General features: G+C 38.1%; 1 protein-coding gene and 1 long non-coding RNA gene across 2 annotated transcripts in view; one reads left to right on the top strand and one right to left on the bottom strand.

The window, feature by feature from the left end:
• Positions 1-25,794, top strand: part of LOC144293382 (uncharacterized) — a 324,951-nt gene that overhangs the window by 25,840 nt on the left and 273,317 nt on the right. The window lies entirely within an intron of this gene.
• LOC144293379 (olfactory receptor 5AK3-like) lies at positions 11,012-11,941 on the bottom strand. Its single transcript, XM_077864471.1, has one exon. The coding sequence runs from the start codon at positions 11,939-11,941 to the stop codon at positions 11,012-11,014; it is 930 nt and encodes a 309-aa protein (XP_077720597.1).

The raw sequence follows: 25,794 nt of genomic DNA, 5'->3' as shown, positions 1-25,794 counted from the left end.
AGAGAAAGCTAAAGCCATGTGTGATCCTTTAGTTTTGGAATTGGCAATGATATAATATTTGGTTTCACAGTGGAGTCAGAAGATACTTTCTATGCGATAATTGACTCTGTATTTAAAATCTATACCTTGACATCTGACGTAGATAACTTAGATCTATACTTTGGGGAAATTGCCATGGATCAGTTTCTTTGTTTTCAGGGTGCAAACTGACTTCTTAATTATATTAAGAATTTAAGGTTTTCTTAAACATATTTCTTAAATCATCAATTAGGGAACATATAAAATCATAAATTTAAAAATTAAGCTTTCTTGGGGCATCTGGGAGGCTCAGTTGGCTAAGCATCTGCCTTCAGCTCAGGTCATGATCCTGGAGTCATGGGATCGAGCCCCACATTGGTTCCCTGCTAAGCAGGGAGTCTGCTTCTCCCTCTCCCTCTGCCCCTCCTCCTCATGCTTTTTCTCTCTGAAATCAATAAAAAACTAAAAAAAAATAAAAATAAAAATTAAGCTTTCGTTTATGCTGCATACATTTTAATTCACAAATCCCAATTTACATAAATACAAATTATTATGTGTGAAAATCTTGAGTTACTCATAAATTTCTACATGATCTTGCTCTAATTTATTTCTGTATTCTCATTTTACTCTTTCTGCCTCCTTAGTAATTCTGCTCTGGCCAGTCATGGACTCATGCCCAAGTAGAATCTTTTATGCAAATGTTTATCAAAGTATCTATAGTAAACGATCATTTTCTTTGCAAAATTGTTATACTTTGTGTACCAATATTTTTGCATGTAGCAATAAAAAATTATCAGCATTGTCAAAATTCTGCAATAAATTTAAATAGTATCATTTTCAATAGTATCACATCTTGGAGTGGAAACGAAGAGTCCAGTGAGCTGTACATACCAAGTTGTTTTCAGTTTTAACAATCAGATATGTCAGGCCATCTTTTTAGGAAATTAGTGGATGCATGGGGAGAACCTATGATTAAACAAACTGAGCTTTCTTCTCAGGAAAGAAACATCAGAAGCAGAGAAAAGTATTTTCCATCAGTAATCAAGACCTATTTGTATTTATCTCAGGAATGAAAGCATTTTTAACATTGGAAATTTTATTGACATAATTTGCCATATTACTATATTCTTTAAAAAGCATATGATCTTCTCAATAGATACAGAATAATTATTTGGTAAAATTCAGTAAATTCCCATGATCAAATAGAACACAGATAAAAAGAGGCGGGGACCGTCTTTACCTGGTAAAGGCTACCTACCACATTGCTGGACTAAATATTATATTTACTATTAAATCATGAGATGTAATGCTTATATTTTTCTGTAATCCAGGACACAATGCAGGAGACATGAAAGGTAAAATGATTATGAGGAAGAAACATAACTTATTATTTTTAGATAATGTAATCGTCTCTATAAAAAATCCTGGAAACTTGACAGATAAATTCTTAGTGAGCCTAGTAAAGTTACTTAATAGTAGTTTAATATATAAAAATCACCACATTTCTTTTCACCAGAAAAAATTCAAAAGTATTATTTAAAAATTTATATTTACAATAACATCAAAATAAAGTACCTAGACATAAATCTAAGAAGGAATGCTCATGACGTTATTGAAGTAATACAACTTTATTTAAAGGCTTACAGAAGATCCAAACACAGACCAGGATCATGGATAGTAACTCAATATTATAACATTACATTTCCCTCCCATACTAATCTACAAATTCACTGTAATTCCAATCAGATTTTGAAAGAATTTCACATACATCTTGTCAAAGTTATTCTAAAATTTATTTGGGAAAGAAAAAATCTAAAAAAACCTTAAGCCAATTTTTAAGGGACAACAAGGTGATAAACTTATTCTATCAGATATCAGACCCTTTTAAAAGTGGTAATAATAAAGACATTACCGTATGGTATGGTATGAGGGTGGACAAATGGATCAATGAAATTGATAAAAAGGAATAATAAACAAGTCCACAGGTCTATGGAAGCTTGATGTATGAAACCAAGACCATGTACTTGAGTGAAAAATGGTCCAGTAAACTAGTGCTATAAATGTTTATACGTATGAAAAATAATATTGTATTCCTCCTTTATATTTTACAAAAATAATTTCCAAATGGATTAAAGATGTGAATTGTGAGGCTTTGAGAATAATACAATGAAATATCCATGCTTTAGATATACAGAAAAGTATTTAAACAGAACCTGAATGCACAAAAAATAAAACATTAGAATTCAAACATATTTAAATTAAAAATAGCAACAATATGAAAGAGAAAAGACCACATATTTTTTTTTAAAGATTTTATTTATTTATTCATGATAGTCACAGAGAGAGAGAGAGAGGCAGAGAAACAGGCAGAGGGAGAAGCAGGCTCCATGCACCGGGAGCCCGACGTGGGATTCGATCCCGGGTCTCCAGGATCGCGCCCTGGGCCAAAGGCAGGCACCAAACCGCTGCGCCACCCAGGGATCCCGAAAAGACCAAATATTGACTAGAAGTTTACTTAGGTAAATTTGTTTGCAATACACATAAATATTAAAGAATTAGTATCCAGTATATCTAAAGAATGTCTATAAATTATCCTAAGGGAAAAATTTAAAAATATATATAATCAAGATAGTTATAGAAGAGAAACCCTAAATAGTCAATAGAAATATGAAAATACACACAACTCACTAGTAATTTGATAATTGTGTATTTTTAAAAAAGATTTTATTTTTTTATTCATGAGAGACATAGAGAGAGAGGCAGAGGCATAGGTAGTGGAAGAAGCAGATTCCACGCAGGGAGCCCAATGTGGGACTCGATCCTGGGGCCAGGATCACGCCCTGAGCCAAAGGCAGATGCTCAACTGCTGAGCCATCCAGGTGTCCTGATAATTGTGTATTAATGCTGCACTGAAATATAGTTTTGCATTCTTCAGTTTAAAGTGCCAAGTTTTGGTGAGGACATGGTCATATATTTCTGGTGAGAGGGCAAATTAGCACAGTCATGTTAGAGGCAAATTTGGAAATATAAGTAAAATTAAATATATACCTCCCAGGATTTTCATCATAGGTACATATTCTAGAGAAATTCTTGACCACACGAACAAGGATATATAAATATATACATGTATACATACACATGTAAGTGTATACATATATACTCTTACACAAGAAGCATTGTTGATCACAGAAAAAATATAAGCTATTAAATAAATCAGTGAAAATTCAGTAAACTGGTGCCACAACATCTATGTGGATAAATTTCTCAAATGGATTGCTGAGTAATAAAAAGAAGTTGCAGAAGTTAGGTGATGGCTTCATGAATGGTTGTTACATTACCTTAAATATATTTTCATGCAACTTAAATACTATACAGTAACAAAAATCCCTCACAAAGGAAAGAAAGAAAACCACATCCCCAGTACATCAGTAGAAAGTTCCTGTACCTGATGTCAGTAATGCCAGGCAGAGCTGAAGCTCTGTAGATGAGATGGTCGATTTCTTATAAGAATGTGACTTTAGTGGTGGGGAGTATAACAAACTAAACCTTGTGTCAATGTTTCTTGGGCAACCTGGTTCTTTCAAATACCTTGAGGAATAAACAGAGTGGCATAACTTTGTAGTGGTGGAAAAAGAAATAATTCTTTTTTTTAAAGAAATAATCTTTTTGATATTTAGTGAGGGCTAAAGGTTGAAATGCAGTCCTTTCAAGGACCTTCCAACAGTGGGTAAAAGCACTCGTCAGGGAAAGCTAAAATTGGTCATGGGTACACTCAACTTAGAATCTTGATATTTACCATTTCAATTTAATCGTTTTAAATTTAAATAAAAGTATGAAATACTGGGGGACATTTTTCAAGAGCTATGGAAAACCAGTACAAGGAATACCCCTTACTTCACACAAGCCAAGTACCTGAGTATTATGAATGGGATTAACCTATTCTAAACCTTGGTGCTTCTGAAGCTTCTTTATATTCAGCACCATGTGGTAGAAAGGAAAGGAAATCGGCTGACCTGGGTTTGAATTCTGGTCACCCCACCTCACAGATACAAAAGATGTATATAACTCCTCTTGGCCTCAGTTCCATTGTCTATAAAATGGGATCACAGAATTAATTAGAAGGTCATGATTTTTATTGTAACACTGCTTATAAAAGCAAACATTTAGAAATAGAGTTAAATAAATCAGAACAGATTTATATTATTGGATCAATGCACTGTACAAAAAGTAGGCGATAAATATGTGCTGGTCTTATGGAATATTGCTTCTGTCATGTTGTCAAATGAGCAAAGCAAGCTGCAGAATAATAACTGAAGTGTGGACCCATTTTTTTTAAAAAAGATTTATTTATTTATTTGAGTGAGGGAGGTAAAGAAGGAGAGGGAGAGGTGGAGAATCTCCAACAGACTATTGCTGAGCAAGGAGCCCCACACAGAGCTTGATCCCACGAACCTGAGATCATGACTTGAGCTGATATCAAGAGTCAGCTGCTTAACCAACTGAGCCACCCATGTGCCCTAAGTCTGGGCCCTTTTAAAAACAAAAATGTTTATTCACATTCATTCTCTTTTTCTCATTTTCTTTATCTATCCATGAAAAAACTCAAGAAGGATTCACACCAAATATTTAGTGGTAATCCTTCAGCATGGGAATGGAGAGAGTCTTTAGACATAAATTTCATCATCTTTTCTTTTTGAAATAGTTTTGTTTTAAAAAGGAAGAGGAAGAGACAGAAAAAAAGACTACTTGTAATGATGTAAAAAAGTGAGGAATTTTAATGTAAATTCCCAACACAAGGCTGAGCACTGAATAGCTACTCAGAATTGGTCATAATAGTACCTGCAAATAATATATGAAAAACATACAATTTTCACTCATTCATTGAATTTTTCTCTTTTAAAAACATTTTATTTATTTATTTATTTGAGAGAGAAAGAGAGAGAGAGAGTGAGAAAGGAAGAGAGAGAGAGAGAGAATGAGCAGGGGGAGGAAGAAGCAGACTCCCTGTTGAGCAGGGATCCAAAAGTGGGGCTCAAGCCTAGGACCCTGGATCATGACTTGAGTGGAAGGAAGATATTTAACCCATTGAGCCACCCCAGTTCCCCTTTCATTCATTTAATCTTTCAATCGTTAGTTCATTGCTTTGTTTTACTTACACCAGATTTGCCTCTAGTTTCTGTTTCTGCAGCCGATGCAGGCTGATTGCCACCATGGTCTCTCTGTGTGCTTTCTTCTAATTGGGGAGTTTATAGCTGGGGCCTAAGGGATCAATACTGGCCCCTCAGGAATCTGAGGTTCCAGGGGCTGAGTTGGAATTGGAATGAACAATTGTTAGTAGTTATTTTATGCTGAAGAACATTTAAGCTTTCTAGAAAGAATACATTTAATTCCTGTTACTGTCATTAAGGATATGTATGCATGTTGCCTTGTTATAAAACAACTCCTCAACATTTTTTTTCTTGTTATAAATCAGGTTGAACAATTGTTTTTTTATTTGTTTATTTATTTGAGAGAGAAAGAGTGGAGAGGGCAGAAGGAGAGAATCTTTAAGCAGACTCCTCACTGAGCTTGGAGCCAGAGATGGAGGTGGGGCTCAATCTCATGACTCAAGAGATCATGACCTGAGTCGAAACCAAGAGTCAGATGCTTAACCAACTGAGCCACCTGGTTGAACACTTTAAATATGTATAAGAATCTGTGTTTTAGATTCAGTAAATTGACCTTGTCACCATAATCAGCAAATAACATGGTTATCTAAAAAAAAGGAATCGAAGTTAATCTAAAGTTAGGGGCATATGTCCCTAATGTGATGAATAAGGTTACTAGTATTTGAACATATTTTCTATTAGCACCTTGCTTTTTTTTTTTTTTAGGTTATTTTGTTGCTGCTGTCATACTTTATTTATTTATTTATTTATTTATTTATTTATTTATTTTTTATTGAAGTTCGATTTGCCAACATATAGTATAACACTCAGTGCTTATCCTATCAAGTGCCCTTCTCAGTGCCTGTCACCCAGTTGTGCCATCCCCCCTCCTGCCTCCCCTTCTACTACCCTTTGTTTGTTTCCCAGAGTTAGGAGTCTCTCATGTTTTGTCACTCTCTCTAATTTTTCCCACTCATTTTCTCTCCTTTGATCATTGTTTATTTGAAGAAAAAAATCTGCTCTTGATTTCTTCTTTCTTTTTCTTCTTTTTTCCCTAAAAATGTTTATATTTTAAAATTAAGCTCTGGATAAAGATACCCTTTCTTCCAATTGCACTTTATGCCATCAGAATTTTCAGATAATAGAATAAGCTATTTTGAGAAGATTTTTGGCTATAAAGTTGCTAGGGTTAAACTTTTAATTTAATCAATGAGAGTAGAAGGCTAGATTCAGGGAATCCATAGCTTTTGATTAGCAAGCATACCTGGAAGGAGAATTATGGTCAAAAGGCCAGTGAATCAATATTCAACATTACTTATCGCATGACCAGTGTCTCAGTTAGAAATGTGTTGTACTCCTGGTAGGAAAAAAATCCAAGTTACTTTGGCTCAATAAAACAGGGACTTATTTTTCCTGTATAACAATAGTTTGGAAGTTTTGACTTGCATTTTTTTTACATAGGAAAAGTAATAATTTTAATCTGGAATTATTTAATTTCATTTGACATGATTGATCTCAAATTTTTAAGTATCCTGTTTTTGTTGATTTGAGTTCTAACAAAATAAAAATACAGTAGATAAAATAACTGTCATGTAATGTTTTGAAGGAAAATCTACAGAGGCATTTCCTTTACCATGAAAATTTGGGTAAAATACATTCGTATTTGAAAATGTCACCTTAATTTAAAAGAATACACACAGAACCAATTATGTTAGAGATTTAGAATAGCAAAACTGAAATATTAAATAAAATCTATCTTATAAATTTGAAATTGAGTTCACCAACCAGCCAAAAGAAGCTTAATTGGGATTGACATTTCATTTTTTAATTGTCTTGTCATATTTTTCCCCCTAAATTAAACTGACAGATGAAGTAGTAGCTTCTCATTTTCTAAAAACTCAAGTAAAACTAGAGTTGTGGGTCAAACTATTCTCTTCAGTCATTCATTTCATTCAGACTTCCATTTTTGTGATTTGCTTTGTCTTTCCCATATGTTGGTTACCTCATAGTCTAACCTGTCTACCATAGTTCTAGATGTCACATTCCTTTTCAAAACAGAAAAAAGGATCCAAGAATGTAGGGTGACAACTGTGTGTGTGTGTGTGTGTGTGTGTGTGTGTGTGTGTATTTTTTCATTAGGAAAATGCAAGCTTTCCCCAAATCTTGCAGTCTTCTATTCACATTTCATTGGCTGGAAATGTGTATGGGTAGCAGAGATCTCAGTGTCTTGTACCCCACCTCCTCAGCTACTTGGTTTCATGCATCTCTGGTGGACAGTGCTGTCTATGCTACTAGTGATGGTTTCCCCTGATATCTCTCAGCTTCTCTGCCTTAGAAATATCTCTGAAGCTGTGGAAGACCTTGGGTGACCTTCAAGTGATGGGACAGAGGGATTGAATAATTGTTTTGTCCTTTAGAGACTGAGACTGAGTTCTAGTTCCCAGGGTGTAAGCCAACTAAATGATTCGCCCTTTCCTTGCTTCTGTCTTTCTATAGCTTACTCTTCTTGCTCTCTGCTGCTTGGGAGAACCCCCACCAAAAAGGTTAGCAAACTGCGTAGCCTGAGGTAACAGTTCCCACTGGACTCATGTCACGTCAGACACCAGTCAAAAGTCCAGGGGTCCCTAGGGCCACCCCCATTTGTGGTTGGTTATAGATGTTGGGGCCTTTCCCCAATCACCCTCAGGTTTGATAATTCACTAGAATGACTCACTGAATTCCAGTGATATGGACTGAATGTTTGTGCCCTTCCAAATCCTTCTGTTGAAGTCCTAACTTTTAATGTGATGGTATAAAGAGGCAAAGGCTTAGTGAGGAGGCACATCTCCAGGGTGCAGCCCTGATCCCCTTTTTTACCATTGAGGACACAGTAGAGGTTAGCATCTGCCACCCAGAGGGCAGCTCTCATCAGACCCTGACCTTGCTGGCACCCTGATTTCAGACTTCTTACTCCCAGAACTCTGAGAAATAAATTTGTATTGTTTAGAAGCCACTCAAGCTATGGTAATTTGTAATAGAGCCCAAACTGGCTAACACATCAGGAAAGAACTATACATACGATTTAAATCTTAATATAATAGAAAGATACAAGCTGAACGTAACCAAAGGAATAAATGCATGGGGCAAAGTTTGTTGAGGATCCAAATAAAAAAACTCCATCGTCCTCAGAGAGGTATTACTATCCTAAATGTCAACATGTAGCAACACACATGGAGTATTGCTGACCTGGGAGACTAACCTTTAGTATCCATTTTCTTTTGCACTTTGCTCATGTGGTTGATCTTTCATTCTCAACTTGTCCTGGAGGTTGGAGTTAATACCTTTCCAAGTTCCTCTGGAAGTTGGAACTGATGAAGCATGTTTCAAAGCTTCCATCATAAATCATAATGTTAGATTGTCCAGTGGCCAAATTCTCCAGGCAAACAAAGACACTCCTATTAGGAAGGACATCCCAGGGGCTTCCAGATCACCCTGGTAGCTGAAGACAAAGACCAGACTGCTCTTTAGGTTAAGGTTAATTCTCCACATACACCTCCAGCATATGCTACCTTTACCCAAGTCTGTAACCCAGGAATGCAAACCAAGATACATACCATCTTAGCTACAAAGAAAGCCGAGAAGTGTAATATCTTTTTACCTGGATGCATCACCTTCCACACAAACTAGGAGTTCTTTTTTGAAGTAGTAAGAGGAGAACAGACGACTAGCTGCATTTTGCAGCAGCTAGTAAATACTCATAAGGGATGGTGAGTAGCTTTTTTGTCTTTCAACTTCTGTAGGTTTTCTCTTCTCTGTGTCATTCTTGTTCCAAACTTTTGTGTATGATGCTGTATTTTCTTCCATCTTGGTCTAGACTAATATTTCCATAAAGTTAGCCATCTTGCTAATTATTGACTTCAAATTTTGGTTGAAGAATTGAGCCTCTATCATAATGTTTTAGAGACAGTTGCTGGACTCAAAACACCCTTATGAAAAAAGTATAGCTGGTGATTTATGAAACAATGTGTGATTAATTATACATCAGACCATTACTACTCTATACTTGGTGGAGGAAGTTTCTCTTTTGGATAAGTGCTAACAATCACTAACCATTCTTTGGTCACAGCTAAGATCACTATTTCCTCCTTCATATAAATTTTAGGGATTTCACTGCTTGTGTCCATTTGTCATAGAACCTATTTCCTTTTGGGATTTCTTTCACTTTGGTATTGAATGCAGAGTACTGTGTGAGTCTCCATTTTGCACCCTATGTCCAATTTGGTCACTCAGATTTCTTAACATGTATTAAGTTTTTCTTTGTTTTATCATCTTTCCTCTCCAGCTTTACTGAAATATAATTGGCAAATTTGTATATATTTGAGATATACATCTTGATAGTTTGACATAAGTATCCATTGTGAAATGATCACCAAAATCAAACTTGTTGACATAGCTATCACTTTACATGATTATAATTTTTCTTTTTCTGCCCTCTTGGCAAATTTCAAATATAAAATACAATATTTTAATAATAGTATGTTGTACATTAGTCTCTGATTTTACAGGGCCTCAGGATACCCTTTGTCTACTTTGCCAATGTACTTTCTAACAATTGTCCCTGATCCTGGTCTTTGAAGGTTACTTGGACCTTCCCTTTATAGGAAGTGTCCTCCTTTACAAAAGTGGAGTCTTTGCTGGGAAGATTTTGGCCATCCCACATTAACTCCAGGTAAATTTTTTATCTTCCTTCAGAATTTTTTAGAATTTATTTATTTATTTACGAGAGACACAGAGAGAGGCAGAGACATAGGCAGAGGGAGAAGAAGGCTTGAGCAGGGAGCCTGATGCGGGACTTGATATGGAGACCCTGGGAACATGCCCTGAGCTGAAGTCAGACACTCAACCGCTGAACCACCCAGGTGTCCCTCTTCTTTCAGAATTAATGCAGGATACCATATTTGAAAAATATATCTTCTATGGCTTCTCTAGATTCATGTGGGGGTTTCCACTACTTATCCTCAATCTACCTACTAAAGCTCTTCTGTCAACAATTTATCTTTCTGATTCAAAGGGCTCTTGGCCTGCCTCCCTTCAACTTCTTGTTAAATTCCTACATTTTAAGGTATTTGTCTAGACTACAATGACTTATGCCTTTCATAAGAGAATTGTTTAGGTCTTTGGATCCATCTACATTCTAGTTTTTCTATCTTTATTGGGGACAGATACAGAAAATGTTTCTGGAAGTGTCCTTACCTTATGCAAGAAAGAGATGGATTCAGAGTAAAGAGAGTAATGAGAACATAAGTAATTACATAAGAAGTAAGTGTTTTTAAGTGCTAGAGAATGTACTAATATAGGACTATTAAGTAGGACATATAGCCAAAGTCATTAGGGATCTTTCAATGCAGTACATTTATTTTACATTCAGGCTTATGCAATAATTGGAACAGAACATATGAAGAGTTTCTTTGTAGACAATTTAGGGAAATAGTTTAAGTGAATGGAAAATAATGAACTTCAATTTTAACATTGATTATGTACAAAATTGAGGTTTTCTATTCTTTAAGAACATATCTGAAATATATTTGAAGCAACTAATACTTTGTGAAGTCTGTACCATTATTTTTAATATTTAAATAATCTCAATAAAGTAAGACAGTATGAGACATATTTCTCAAACTATATTCAGGGGAAAATTAGTCCCATGAGATGTTACTATATTTCTTGCATTTTAAGAACTCATCTATTGAAAGAGGTAGCATTGGCTTAAGATGGTAACATGTTGCCAATTTCAGAAACATTACACAGTGGTCAAACATCCCTACTTGATGCTTCAATGTGCTGAATTTTAAAAACTTGGGTCCAACCTAGAAGAACTTCTTCCTCATCACTTTTAGAGCCTCTTTTACCTCCTTATTTCTCAAACTATAGATCAAGGGGTTCAAAAAAGGAATCACAATGCCGTAAAATACAGAAGTCACTTTCATATTCTCCTGAGAATTATTAGCCTGAGGCTGTAAGTACATGTATGATAGGGTTGTATAGAAAATGATGATGGCTGTCAGGTGGGAAGAGCACGTGGAGAAGGCTTTTTTCCTCTCGGTAGCAGAAGATATCTTCAGGATGGCAGCCATGATATATATATAGGAAGAGATGACAACTAACACAGTGAACATCAAGTTAAATCCCACAAAGACAACAAGGAGCATGATGTTGATGTCAATGCTGGAGCATGAAAGGGCCAGAATTGGGGGAACATCACAGAAAAAGTGATTGATGGGGTTAGATTTGCAAAAGTACAGTGAAAATGTAAAACCTGTGTGCACAGAAGCATTTATTGAACCCATGATGTATGAACCAGCTACCAGTTGGATGCAGACTCTTTGGGACATGATCATGGGATAGTGAAGTGGGTTACAGATGGCTACATAACGGTCCACTGCCATAGCAGCCAGGAGGTAGCAGTCACTGGTTGCAAATGTTGCATAAACCAATAATTGCATTGCACAGCCCTCAAATGATATAGACTTATTTTCTAATATGAAGTTTTGCAGCATCTTGGGAGTGATAGCAGAGGTATAACAAATATCAACAAAGGCCAAATGTTGCAGGAAAAAGTACATAGGTGTTTGAAGTCTGGAATCTGTCTTGATGAGTAGGATAATTCCAATGTTACCCATCATGGAAGTCGCATAGATCACCAGAAATACAATGAAGAGGAAGTATGGATACTTGTGTTGGGCACCAAATCCCAGAAGAAAAAATTCAGTCACTTCAGTGCTATTTTCTCTTGTCATGGCTACTGAAGTTTAGTAGGAACCAAGAAGAGGGTCAAGAAAAGAAAGAAAATATTTGTGACTTCTTGAAAGAAAAGGGTTCTTATATTTCGGCCACCTGTGTTTGAATTCAATTCCTATGGCAAACACTCACAACAGGATTTATTGCTTTCTGTATTTCTTCTACTTTGATAAGTAATCACTACATAAAAAGTGATATGTGAGTTTGTGTTCACTTTCAAAATGAAGGCAATCTCATAGAAGATCGACTTCTAATATTGTGATTCTCAGAAATATAGATTAACATGTTTCCACTATATTAAACACGTATCCATATTTGCTGACAGGAATATTCAAATATGATTTTGCATTTTTTCAACACCCGTAGGTTTTCTCAGCCATTTATCCATCTAATCCTGGTCAAGCTTCTGAAATTGTAACATTAATTAGAGAAATTTTCTGAGATCTATACATGGTCTACATATGTTTGAAGACTTGAGTGTCTTTCAGCAACTATCATTAGCATGCAACTCCCATGTTTACATGCTAGATAGTCCTCTCATTATATATATATATATATATATATATATATATATATATATACACACATGCATACATAGAAGGAAGAGCAACAACAGGAATTATGTTGTTTTGGTGCTAAAAATGTTTCTCTTGGATCTAATCATCATGAAGCAACTTGAAAAACATCTAGATGATGGGAAATTCTACAACTGGCTTAGATCCTTCAAAAATGTCAATTTCATAAAAGACAAAAAACAAAACAGAGGATTGCTCTAGATTTATTTTTTTAAAGAAATGGATTTTTTAAAAAAGATTTTATTTATTTATTCATAGAGACACAGAAAGAGAATGAGAGTCAGAGACACAGGCAGAGGGAGAAGCAGGCTCCATGCAGAGAGCCCGACGTGGGACTTGATTCAAGGTCTTTAGGATCACGCCCTGGGCTGCAGGCGGCGCTAAACAGCTGTGCTACCGGGGCTGCCCTTGTTCCAGATTTAATAAGAGTAGAAAGACATTGCAACTAAATTCAATACGTAGTAATCCTTCATTGGCTCCTGAATCTGAAAATATAACATCTACTAAAGAGATTGTTAGGACAAGTGAGGGAATTAGAATAGTGGGTGTATATAATTTCATCGATGTAAAATTTCTTTGGTAGGAACAGGTGGTTATAACAGATTTTATTTGTTTGCAGGAGGTACATGCTGGATATCTCTCATCTATGCATTTGTATGTGTAGAGATAAAGCAAATGGGAAAGAAAAGGAATTGGTTAATGTAGGTGTAGTGTATCCCAGCGCTCATTGTACCATTATTTTAACTTTTATGAAAGTTTTACATCTAAATGTAAGAAGTCAATGAAAAGCTTGGATTAAATAAAAGACTGTCATGCAAAAACAAATGGAGAGAGTTTACCATCAATAGTTGTGCACTAAATATGCCTCTGAAGACTGTTGTTCTGAAGAGAGTAATATGTTCCTCAAAAAAGTCACAAGAAACAAGAAGAAATGGGGAGCTTAGCAGTTGGTAAACAGGTGAGAAATTTGGAATTAATAGAGGCAGTATAAAGCATTAACAATCTTTTTTATTAGGAAGTGGACAAGAAACTGAAAATATCAGCTAACACTGATAGATTAAATTAGAGGGTTCATTGGATTTAAGGTGCTCTAAAATTCTTGTACTTTCAACTTTTACATAGATGTATATATTTTCAAAAATTACAAAAGATAAAAATGAAGTTTTCTTTTAAAGTTTAGGAGAAGAGAAGAAATTTATTTATTTATTTATTTATTTATTTATTTTGAGAAGAAATTTAAAAATCAATCTAACTAAACATAATAAAGGAGATAAAAAGAATAATAGAAAAAAATCAAGACAAACAGAAATCACCTGAGAAGGCATAAATAAGTCTAAATGAATTAGTGAGGATAATAAATATAAATGGAATAAACTCATTGTTAAAATGCAATGATTGCTAAATTGGATTTTGAAAATGTAGATCAGGTTATATGATATAGACCAAGTATTAAAAAGAACCCAAACAAGTAATAATTAAACATTAATGGTATAAAAAATAATCGAATATTTTGAGGAGCCTTCATACTGTTTTCCGGAATGGCTTGCATTTTCACCAGCAGTGTAAGAGGGTTCCTCTTTTCCTGCATCCTCACCAATATGGGTAACTGGGTGATGAATATTAAGGAGGGCACATGAAGTAATGAGCGCTGGGTGTTATATGCAACTGATGAATCACTGAACTCTACCTCTGAAACTAATAATACACTATATGTTAATTAATTGAATTTAAATAAAATAAAATTTAAATAAAAATAAAATAAAACATCCACCAGTGAAAATTAATTCACTAGGCCTACATTTCTCTGCTGAAATTTAAAAATCATAATGTTGAAAAAAAAAAAGAGATTCTTTTTTTAAAAAATTATTTATTTTAGAGAGAGAGGGAGAGAGACAGAAAAAACACAAGTGGGGAGAGAGAGAAAACATCTCAAGCAGAATCCCTGTTGAGTGCAGAGCCTGACACAGGGCTGGATCTCATGACGCATGAGATCATGATCTGAGCCGAAGTCAGAAGTTGGATGCTTAACCATCTGAGCCACCCAAGCGTCCCATAAGAGCTTCTTGACTAATTAAAACAAGATGTAGTACTGGGGCTTCCTTGGTATTGCTGATATTTTATATCTGTAGCTATCTGATGGTCACATGTGTTCAATAAATATTCTATATGCTTTTTGTAATTACTAAATATTTTTGTATGTAGTCTATGCTCCCTAAATTGGCTTTTTAATAATAAATTTATTTTTTATTGATGTTCAATTTGCCAACATACAGAATAACACCCAGTGCTCATCCGTCAAGTGCACCCCTCAGTGCCCGCCACCCAGTCACCCCCACCCTCCGCCCTCCTCCCCTTCCACCACCCCTAGTTCGTTTCCCAGAGTTAGGAGTCTTCCATGTTCTGTCTCCCTTTCTGATATTTCCTACCCATTTCTTCTCCCTTCCCCTCTATTCCCCCTAAATTGCCTTTTAAGTACAGGTTACAGACACACTAACTCTCAACAAGTCAAAATGCTGCCAGTTTTTTTTTTTTTTTAATCAAAGCCATATCCCCTTTACAAGACATTAGAGCAACAAGGGTATTGCCATTTTGAGGGTTAAAGGGGCCAATTCAGTCCAATGGAAAAACTGAGCATCTCAGTTGTTGAAAACAATGAGATTTTTCATCTAAAGTGGTGAATAAATTGCATCTACTCCTCAAGTTTAGCTTTCGCGTTGGTTCTCTGTGACAAAAGTTAGAGTTAATAGTGTCCAAAAGGAGATACAAGCCACGTGCCATTTGAATTTAGTTTAGCAATTAATCTCATTTTATCAGAAGATATAGAAACCTTCCTTAAAATAAGTGGCTTTACAATTGGTTTAGAAATATGTGTGGGATTGTTTAAAATGGGGATCTGTATGGCCAGGGAAGGCAGCTCCAGGCAGAGGAAGTATTTGAACAGACGCATGATGATGTTGCCCTACAAGCTAAGGGAAAGAGGCAATGAGGAGTCACAATATATACAATTAAGGAGTGTTGCTGTAATTTGGAGTAATTTCTGTAATAAGTTTCCATGGATTTTTCCTATACCTCTTTCAGAGATATTCTCTCCCTTCCAGTTTTATTGACATATAATTGAACATAGCTTTGTATAAGATGTGAACATGATAATTTGATGCACATGTATAGTGCAAAATGTTTATTACAATAAGGTTAGTTAACATATCCTTCACCTCAAATAATTACCATGTTGTTGTTAAAGTGAGAATATTTAAAATCTACTCTTTTTTATTAATAAATTTATTTTTTATTGGTATTCAATTTGCCAACAAACAGAATAACACCCAGTGCTCATCCGTCAAGTGCACCCCTCAGTGCCCGCCACTCAGTCACCCCCACCCCCACCCTCCTCCCCTTCCACCACCCCTAGTTTGTTTCTCAGAGTTAGGAGTCTTCTATGTTCTGTCTCCCTTTCTGATATTTCCTACCCATTTCTTCTCCCTTCCCCTCTATTCCCTTTCACTATTATTTATATTCCCCAAATGAATGAGACCGTATAATGTTTGTCCTTCTCCTATTGACTTATTTCACTCAGCATAATACCCTCCAGTTCCATCCATGTCAAAGCAAATGGTGGGTATTTGTCATTTCTAATGGCTGAGTAATATTCCATTGTATACTCGGTGTCCATCGAAAGATGAATGGATAAAATCTACTCTTACAGCAACTTTCACAATACAGTATTGTTGACTATAGTTATCATACTTTGCATCAGATCCCTGGAACTTATTCCTTTTATAATTGAAAATTTGGGGACCCCTGGGAGGCTCAGCGGTTGAATGTCTGCCTTTGGCTCAGGGAGTGATCCCGGAGTCCCGGGATTGAGTCCTACATCGGGCTTCCTGCATGGATCCTGCTTCTCCCTCTGCCTATGTCTCTGCCTCTCTCTCTCTCTGAGAGAGAGAATAAATAATGAATGAATAAATAAAATCTTTATGAAGATTGAATAAATGAAATCTTAAAAAAAAGAGAAAATTTGTTCCCTTGGACCAATAGCTCCCCATTTTCCCCCATCCTCTGGCCCTTGAACTTCTGTTCTACTCAGGGATATTCTTAAATAAAGTAAACTTTGCATGTAGATCCTATTTATCACATTCTGAAAGTGTTAGCCAGTAACCAAAATGAACTATTTTAGTTACAAAACTTTTACTGTGCATTGACAGTATTCAAGGGTTTTAGGAGCTGAATGTTGAAAATGCTTCCAACTCACCCCATCAGTAGATCCTGCTACTCTGTTTTGACTTTTGAACTTCTGGAGTCTTCAAAGAACCAGAGATAAAATTCCTGTTATATTTCTTTGACTTCTAGACTTGGATTTTCCTTCTAGATACTACAGTGAATGTCTGCTTAGGAAAATACTTGCTTCAAGGTGATATTTTTGCTTTTGTTACAAATGGCTGGGGGAGGGGAAGTGGTATTTTTGAGAGCTGTGGGATTAAGATCTATTCCCATGAGAATCTCAGACACTGGGGGCTGAGTAGAGTGCACAGTATTGAACTTCTCAGTTGAGATCATTAAAACCTTTTTTTTTTTTTTTTTTTTAAGTTTCTGTCCTCTAGAGAATTTGTATCTTGTTTACTTCTATGGGTTTGGGGGAATCATCTGTTCCAACCTGGGGCTGATCTTGGATTCTGGAAACCTGCTTTTGCATCCTGGATCTTTCTCTTACTCTAAACCCCTTACTCATGAGAATCTCAGACACTGGGGGCTGAGTAGAGTGCACAGTATTGAACTTCTCAGTTGAGATCATTAAAACCTTTTTTTTAAAGTTTCTGTCCTCTAGAGAATTTGTATCTTGTTTACTTCTATGAGTTTGGGGGAATCATCTGTTCCAACCTGGGGCTGATCTTGGATTCTGGAAACCTGCTTTTGCATCCTGGATCTTTCTCTTACTCTAAACCCCCTTACTCATTGTTGGAGTTTTTCTGTCTGTGAAATAGGGTTAATGACACCAGATGTGGCTGCCTCAGTGGTGTTGGGAGAGCAAGTAAAGGATGCCCATGCATGTATCTTTTGACCAGTAAAGGGCTTTGCCATGGAGGGGATTATCAGGATTATCATTGTTAGAAGGCTTTTCTCAATTGTAGTGTCCCTTACTCACACTGCTGTGCCTGACATCATTGTCATTTACCTTGATGACTTTGTGGGGCCTTACACAGAGAGGCAAGATCCTCAACCGAAGTAAAGACATTCACATGCCCTTCTAATTTGATTATTTCCATGCTTCTTTTTATTAGTCCCATAGCATCATTAGAGGAAAGTTCACAGGCATTACCCGATAGTTCAGACCATCATATCAGAAAGCTCTTTAACACTCTTCCTTGAGTACAGGTGCCCAATAAGAGATTCTGCCGAATGGAATCCTTCTCCCCTAGACACAGATGTCCTGGCAGGGATTGCAACTGAATAAAAATGTTACAAATTCCCATTTTATTGCCTCATTTTCTCTTATTTGATGTTCTTCCAGTGGTTATCATGTGGTAGTAAGAGGCTGTATCTCTTGGTCTTCTTCCTAGGAGATGGGTGAGGTGACAGGCTGGATGGTATAGGGGTTTAAAGCATGAACTCTCAGAGTCAGTCAGCCTGTGTTTAAATCTTGGCTTTATCCCTTACTAACTAGGTGAACATGAACAGGTTACAAGCTCTTGGAGACTTTGGGTTTTAGGTTTCATGGGTTTAAGGATGATATCATGCATTCACTTATTTAATCCATGTTTATTGAAGTGTTCAATAAATTTGAATCTATTGCCTCATTACCTACCAAGTAGCAGACATTGTTCTAGTTGTACTTGATTGATCAAATGCTGACTATACTTGAAGGATAACCCATGGAATAAATAAATGAATGTGTGTGAATGAAAGAGGCATAATCTCTGATGGGGAAATCTACCCCTTCTACTTTATGCTGATGACTACTGAGAGCACTGAACCAACACTGATAATAGTAATAATGGGTATTTAGTGTTTGCCATTTGGAGACATTGGGCTCAAAGATTTTACATGCATTGTCTTGTTGAATCTGTGCATGACCCTACAGTGTAGGCATTGTTCTTATCTTCATTTCACAGATGAAGGAATTACAGCTCAGAGATGTGAAGTGAGTCAGCCATGACCACAAGGGTAGTATGATATGAATATGGAATTCAAATAAGTCACTTTGAATCTAGAATTTAAGATCTCAATCACCAGGTCTGAGCCAGACCAAAGTTGTAAAAGAACCCAAATGGTGAAATCTTGTCTTCTTGAAAAACAAAGTCAGTGATTTTAAGTGAACTGTTCTACGTCAACACAATAGATATTATTACACCTGCCATATGGGAGGCTCTGCTTTAGACACTGGGGTCACAATGAAAGTAGGAACATATGGATATGACTCTTTTTTAAAAAATATTTTATTTATTTATTCATGAGAGACACAGAGAGAGGCAGAGACACAGGCAAAGGGAGAAGCAGGCTCCACACAAAAAGCCCAATGTGGGACTTGGTCCCAGGACTCTGGGATCACGTCCTGAGCTGAAGGCAAACGCTCAACCGCTGAGCCAACCAGGCATCCCTGGATATGGCTCTTATGGAAGTTGCATCTTAGTGGTATGGAGAACACACAGCAGAGAAAACACAGAGAGACCCATTAATAAGCAAGACAATTTCCAGCAAAGATAAATGCTTTAAGGAAAATAAAATGCTATGGGGTAATAGCGCCTGATAGGAGGTCTCACCTCAGTCAGGAGAAACCTCCTTACAGAGATGACAGTGGGAAAAGCAAAGCCACTCATGGGAAAGGATGATGCATGCTCCTTAAAGTGGGAACTGGAATGAGCTTGGCCTGTTGGTGTGTTCCAAGGACAAGGAAGCAGGCTGGTGGGACTGAAGGGGGCAGGTTACACATGGGGTCATAGACCTGAGCAAATGCTTTATCACATAGAGCCTTCAGGAGTTTGAATGTTTTTCTAGTGTGACAAGGAGTCATTGTAGGGTCTCACTGTGGGAGAAGTGACATTAGACATATTATTGCATTGGACAGATTATTCTTGCTGTGGATTAGACTTGGATGGTAAGAGCAAGATAACAGTGGCTTGAACTAGGGTAGTATAGGGATATGGAGAAAATGGTAGTTATACTGTTTTGGGAAGGTAGAGTTATAGGAAATGGCTTTTGTGTTGAATGTAGGGAGTGAAAGAGAGAGAGAAATCAAATTGGACTACTAGATCCTTGTTCTAATCAGTTGTGTGAATAGTGGTGCCATTTAATTGGGATGGAGAAGATAGAAGGAGTTGGTTAAAATAAAGTGCAGAGAAAGCAGATAAGCCATTGGCCCCAAATCCCACAAAAACAACTCAGTATAACTGACACATAAAATGGATTTCAAAAGGCTTTGTAAGGGACTTGGTCAAAACTGAAAATGGTGAAAAGCTCAGAGGGATCCACAGGGGTCCAAGGAGATAAAGACTAGATTCCTTTGGTCCCTTTATAAAACTTCTCAGTAGCTGAGTCACAGTAAATAATCCCCTGGAACACTCCTTAGCAGCAGGGGCAGGGGGTCATCCAGCAGTTTGTTGCAAAAACAAACAGAAACTAAACAACCAGAGCTCCCTTACTGGCTGACCCCTGAGCTGCTTATCTTCCGAGGGGAGGCCAGCTGGAGTCCATCAGGTTGAGGTTAGCTGAGTCCTTCCCAACCTCCTGCACACATGAGCAGATACCCCACAATGAGTCCAATAGCTTTGAGAGAGAAGGGGTAGCTGGTCTCTTCCTTTTTGCAGTCTAGACTCTTATTTAGGCAGGATAAGTAAGAAACATTGGTCCTTTTCACTTGAAACACCTACCTGTTTCTTACGGCTCCATCCTGCTGTATGTACACACATTGTGAGGCTTCCCTGGATGGACACCTGGCTCTGATGCATTTTGGTCACCTTCTTTGCGTCAACTGGTACTAGGCTTTGGCCCTCAATTACAAAAATACCTTTTGATAGAGGCATTTCCTAGGCTAATATTATCATCACGATCATTTATGATGTTCTATGAACAGGGAAAGGTGAGATTTGTAGTAATCCCAGCTTTACTGGACTGAGAAATTTTCAAAATGATTGATGCCTTATGATTTCTATATGGCTAAGGGATTTTGTTACAAAAGGTGGAAGAGTTAAATTATTCAATCTTTCTACAGATATTCACCAAGTACCTGATTTGATTCTGACATCGTTTTAGGCACTGAGGGTCTCATACTGAACAAGGGATAGTTTGGATGCTGGGTAAGTTCTTAGCTATCAGGAAGTTTACATACTGGTAAGGGAGAGATATAAAACATTACTGACAATTATTAATAAAAAATTTGAGGGCATGTGAGTACCTACAGGTACAAGATAATCCCTCTGTCTATGAGAACTACTAGAATATCAGAGCCAGATGAACACTTAGCTACTGTCTTGTCTCCATCCCTAGTTTAAATTAGCACACTAGAAATTCAAGGCACAGGGGTCAAAGCCCAGTAGGCATTGTTGCCAGGGCAGTGGGAATGCCTTCCCGGTGCCAGTGCCTAAGAAGTACTTGGCTATGGAGATAGACCTCTTGGATTCAAGTCTTGTTGCCATTACCTACCAACTGTGTGACCTTGGGCAAGTTACTTAACTTCTCTGTGCCCATTTCCTCTCCTATAAAATGAGGATAATGCTATCAATATTTTGGTAAGGATATGTGTGACTGACACAGTATGTGCTAGGCACAGGTTAGTGGGTATTATAATAATTATGATTGCCTGAGCTTCCCAATAATCTGCGGCAAAGTGCATGTGGGGGAGGACGATGGGGGTCCTTTCCTTTCAGCTCAGCTATAGGCATGGCAGGTGCTGGGGCTGGTGGGGATGTCATTCTCCAGCAGGAACTTGTCCAGGTCCATGTATCAACTCTGGGTGGAAAGATGAGCCCTGAAATGGGAAGATCATGTTCTAGATGCGAGGCAGGAGTGAGGCCAATTCTGCTGCCCAGCCTCGTTTGCCTCTAGCTTTGCCAACCCTGTTTTCCCTCTTGAGGTTCCCCCTCCCCCATGGGAGTTTCTGGGGCTTGGCAGCCCCTTCCCACACTGCTCGCTCCCGAAACACCCCTGCCCTCTCCTTGTTGATACCCCGTCGCTCCTTCCCCTCCCCCCTCCACCAGAGACCTTTCCTCCCACATATCCCCAACCCCAGCCAGTTATCCCACAGTTCTTGTCATCTTTCCCCCTCTTCTCCTCGCTCTCCCTCCATGTTACCTTCCTTGACACCTTCCTCTACAACCTGGCAACAGGCAGCTCCTGAATAGGTGCCCAGCAACCCCTCAGACCCCACTAGCTCCTGCTACTTTTGACAGCCCTGGACTGTCTTAGTTTTATCCTTCTTTTTAATTTACCTCAATATTGTCTTCTTTATAAAATTGTCAACTCGTTTCGTAACGGGTTTGCCGCCAGAACACAGGTGTCATGAAAACCACTGCTAAACCTAAACCAAAATGGGAAAGGAAAAGATTCACATCAACATTGTCATTATTGGACATGTAGATTTGGGCACGCCTACCACTACTGGCCATCTCATCTACAAAAGAACTATCGACAAATTTGAGAAGGAAGCTGCTGAGATGGGAAAAGGCTCCTTCAAGTATGCCTGGGTCTTGGATAAACTGAAAGCTGAATGAGAACGTGGTATCACCATTGATATCTCCCTGTGGAAATTCGAGACCAGCAAGTATTATGTGACCATCATTGATGCCCCAGGACACAGAGGCTTTATCAAAAACATGATTATAGGCACATCTCAGGCTGACTGTGCTGTCCTGATTGTTGCTGCTGGTGTTGGTGAATTTAAAGCAGGTATCTCCAAGAATGGGCAGACCCATGAGCATGCCCTTCTGGCTTACTTACACACTGGGTGTAAAACAACGAATTATTGGTGTTAACAAAATGGATTTGACTGAACCACCCTACAGCCAGAAGAGATATGAGGAAATCATTAAGGAAGTCAGCACCTACATTAAGAAAATTGGCTACAAACCTGACACAGTAGCATTTGTGCCAATTTCTGGTTGGAATGGTGACAACATGCTGGAGCCAAGTGCTAACATGCCTTGGTTCAAGGGATGGAAAGTCACCCGTAAAGATGGGAATGCCAGTGGAACCACACTGCTTGAAGCTCTGGATTGCATTCTGCCACCAACTCGTCCAACTGATAAGCCCTTGCCTCTTCAGGACGTCTACAAAATTGGTGGTATTGGTACTGTCCCAGTGGGTCGAGTGGAGACTGGTGTTCTTAAACCTGGCATGGTGGTCACCTTTGCTCTGGTCAATGTTACAACTGAAGTAAATTCTGTTGAAATGCACCGTGAAGCTTTGAGTGAGGCTCTTCCTGGGGACAATGTGGGCTTCAATGTCAAGAATGTATCTGTCAAAGATGTTCATCGTGGCAACGTGGCTGGTGACAGCAAAAATGACCCACCAGTGGAAGCAGCTGGCTTCACAGCTCAGGTGATTATCCTGAACCATCCAGGCCAAATCAGTGCTGGATATGCACCTGTGCTGGATTGTCATACAGCTCACATTGCTTGCAAGTTTGCTGAGCTGAAGGAAAAGATAGATCGCCGTTCTGGAAAAAAGCTGGAAGATGGTCCCAAGTTCTTGAAATCTAGGGATGCTGTCATTGTTGATATGGTTCCTGGCAAACCTATGTGTGTTGCTCTCTGACTATCCTCCTCTGGGCTGTTTTGCTGTTCGTGACATGAGACAGACAGTTGCTGTGGGTGTCATCAAAGCAGTGGACAAGAAGGCAGCTGGAGCTGGCATAGTCACCAGAAAGCTCAGAAGGCTAAATGAATATTATCCCCAATACCTGCCACCCCAGTCTTAATCAATGGTGGAAGAACAGTCTCAGAACTGTTTGTGTCAATTGGCCATTTAAGTTTAATAGTAAAAGACTGGTTAATGATAATAATGCATCGTAAAATCTTCAGAAGGAAAGGAGAATGTTTTGTGGACCATTTTTTTTTTGTGTGTGTGTGGCAGTTTTAAGTTATTAGTTTTTAAAATCAGTACTTTTTAATGGAAACAACTTGACCAAAAATCTGTCACAGAATTTTGAGACCCATTAAAACAAAAGTTTAATGAGAAAAAAAATAAAATTGTCAATGCCTTAAGGGCAAAACAATGGCATGCAGCATGGGTTAACCACACAGTACAGGGTTTCGAGTTACTTGTTGGGTTCTCTGAGCAGGTAGCAGAAGTCCTTCTGCAAATATTACTGCACTGGATAGTGTTGGTGGCTTTGCCCTGGGGAATTCCAGCAAGGCCCAGACCTTGTACCCTCTGCAGGACCACTGGGGGATGTGCTTCATGGCTTGAAGAGGCAAAAAGCAGCCCTTCAAGGAGGATTATCTATTGGGCACTAGCTCTGGGCAGCACTGGTGCTAGAGCTAGAACAGTAAGCGAGTCTGCCAAAAATCACTGCTCTCAAGGAGCTGATATCTTCCCCATTCTCCTTCCACTTTATAAGTGACAAAGACACACTTAAATTCATGAATAAAGTAAGTAATCTCCAGGAAGGGCAAGCTCATGGTCATGTGTATTTAGTATGTGTAACTTTTATTTTATATATTTTTAAAGATTTCACTTATTTATTTGAGAGAGATTGAGAGAGAGAGCACGGACAGGGGGAGGGGAGAGGAAGAAGCAGATTCCCCACTGAGCAGGATGCTCAAGGCATGGCTCGATCCTATCCTATGTTCCTGAGATCATGATATGAGCCAAAGGAAGATGCTTGACTGACTGAGCCACTCAGATGCCCCTGGATGTGTAACTTTTAAGAGAGAACCTTAGGTTGAGGCTCTTGTCCCTGCACTACTCTGGCTAGAAACTCCCCGTTGTGGCTCAGGGCGGCCTCACTCCCTCTCTCTTCAGCTCTGTGTAGCCCTGCCCCCAGTAAATCATGTGTCAGAACACTAATTCTTTTAGTGCAAGTCAATGTTTGCATTTGTCCCAGTGAGAAAGGGCCCAAATTGCTCTTGTGCAATCTTTTCCAGTTGCTTGAGCAGAATTACAAAATTATAGGCTTTAATGATTCCAGCTACTTAGGAATTTTTGGGGTCATACTGAACAGGGAGCACTGATATGACAGTTGGATTCTGGGCAGCAATTATCGGGAATATTTGGAATGCTTGTCCTAAGCATAAAGATTATTGACTGTTTTTGTCACTAGGTAGTGACATTGTTTGGCTTTGGCGGTTGTTCTTAATTGGGAGATTTTGTTGGTCACATTGAAATGGTCAAGCTCAAGTCATCTGAAGCCTAGAGTTTAAATTTTATTTTGGATAGGATATGTGTCTTTGGCAAATAAACTACTTTCTCAGTGTATTGGAGAAGGCTTAAAAGGTATGGAAAATTAGTACCCACCCACCCACTTACCCACTTCTATTCTGGGACAAATGGGGGGTGGTGTGTGTCCTGATAGAAGGGATAGAACACCAGGGAGAGAGAGTCAGTAGGACTTAGGGTAGAGAATCATGGCTATTTATCAACTGATGTGGAAGTGTCTCAATCTTTTAAGAAATGATACACTTGCAGGGGCATTTCCTATTTCTGTCTGCAGGACTAGTAGTGAAATACAGACATGTCCCTTGACCAGAGCTTTCCAATCTATTTTCTGGGATGTCCTGATATGCTGAGACATTGATCCCCTCATCTCAGTTCAGCTGTGTGAGGCCCAGGGCCCAGAGTTCCCTGGTGGGTCCTCTTGGACGATGAGCATCATATTCCATTTACCCTTGTGTTTTAGATGAACATTCTAATTTTATGTCTGTGCCATTACGGAAGAATTTTGGGTGGTATGCAAAGATAAAATCCTTATGTTTTTTTTTATTTATTTTATAAATGATGACAAACTTGCAAACATTAGCAAAATCTTCCTTTTAGAATATAGCACAGTATGTTTAGGGCACATTCTTCAGCTTGGATGTTTCTTTTTTTCTTGAGATGAACCAAACTCAACTTTGCATACTGAACAAACTTTGATGAAATGCAATTGACTTTCCTCTCTGATGCTTTCTCTTGGTATCAAACTTGTTTCCTAGCTGCTCCTCTAACCTTCCTTCTCTCCCACCTTCTGCGTCTGACATTCCTTTATATTTCCTGCAAGGACTCAGCTAATGTTTTTTTTTTTTTTTTCCTACTGGCCCATTTTTCTCCTCCCTACATGACTGAAAACATCCTTAAGATTCTCTATCAAA

This window comes from Canis aureus, chromosome 21, assembly GCF_053574225.1.
Source record: "Canis aureus isolate CA01 chromosome 21, VMU_Caureus_v.1.0, whole genome shotgun sequence".
Taxonomy (NCBI): Eukaryota; Metazoa; Chordata; class Mammalia; order Carnivora; family Canidae; genus Canis; species Canis aureus.
This window is presented reverse-complemented; position numbering and strand designations above follow the sequence as displayed.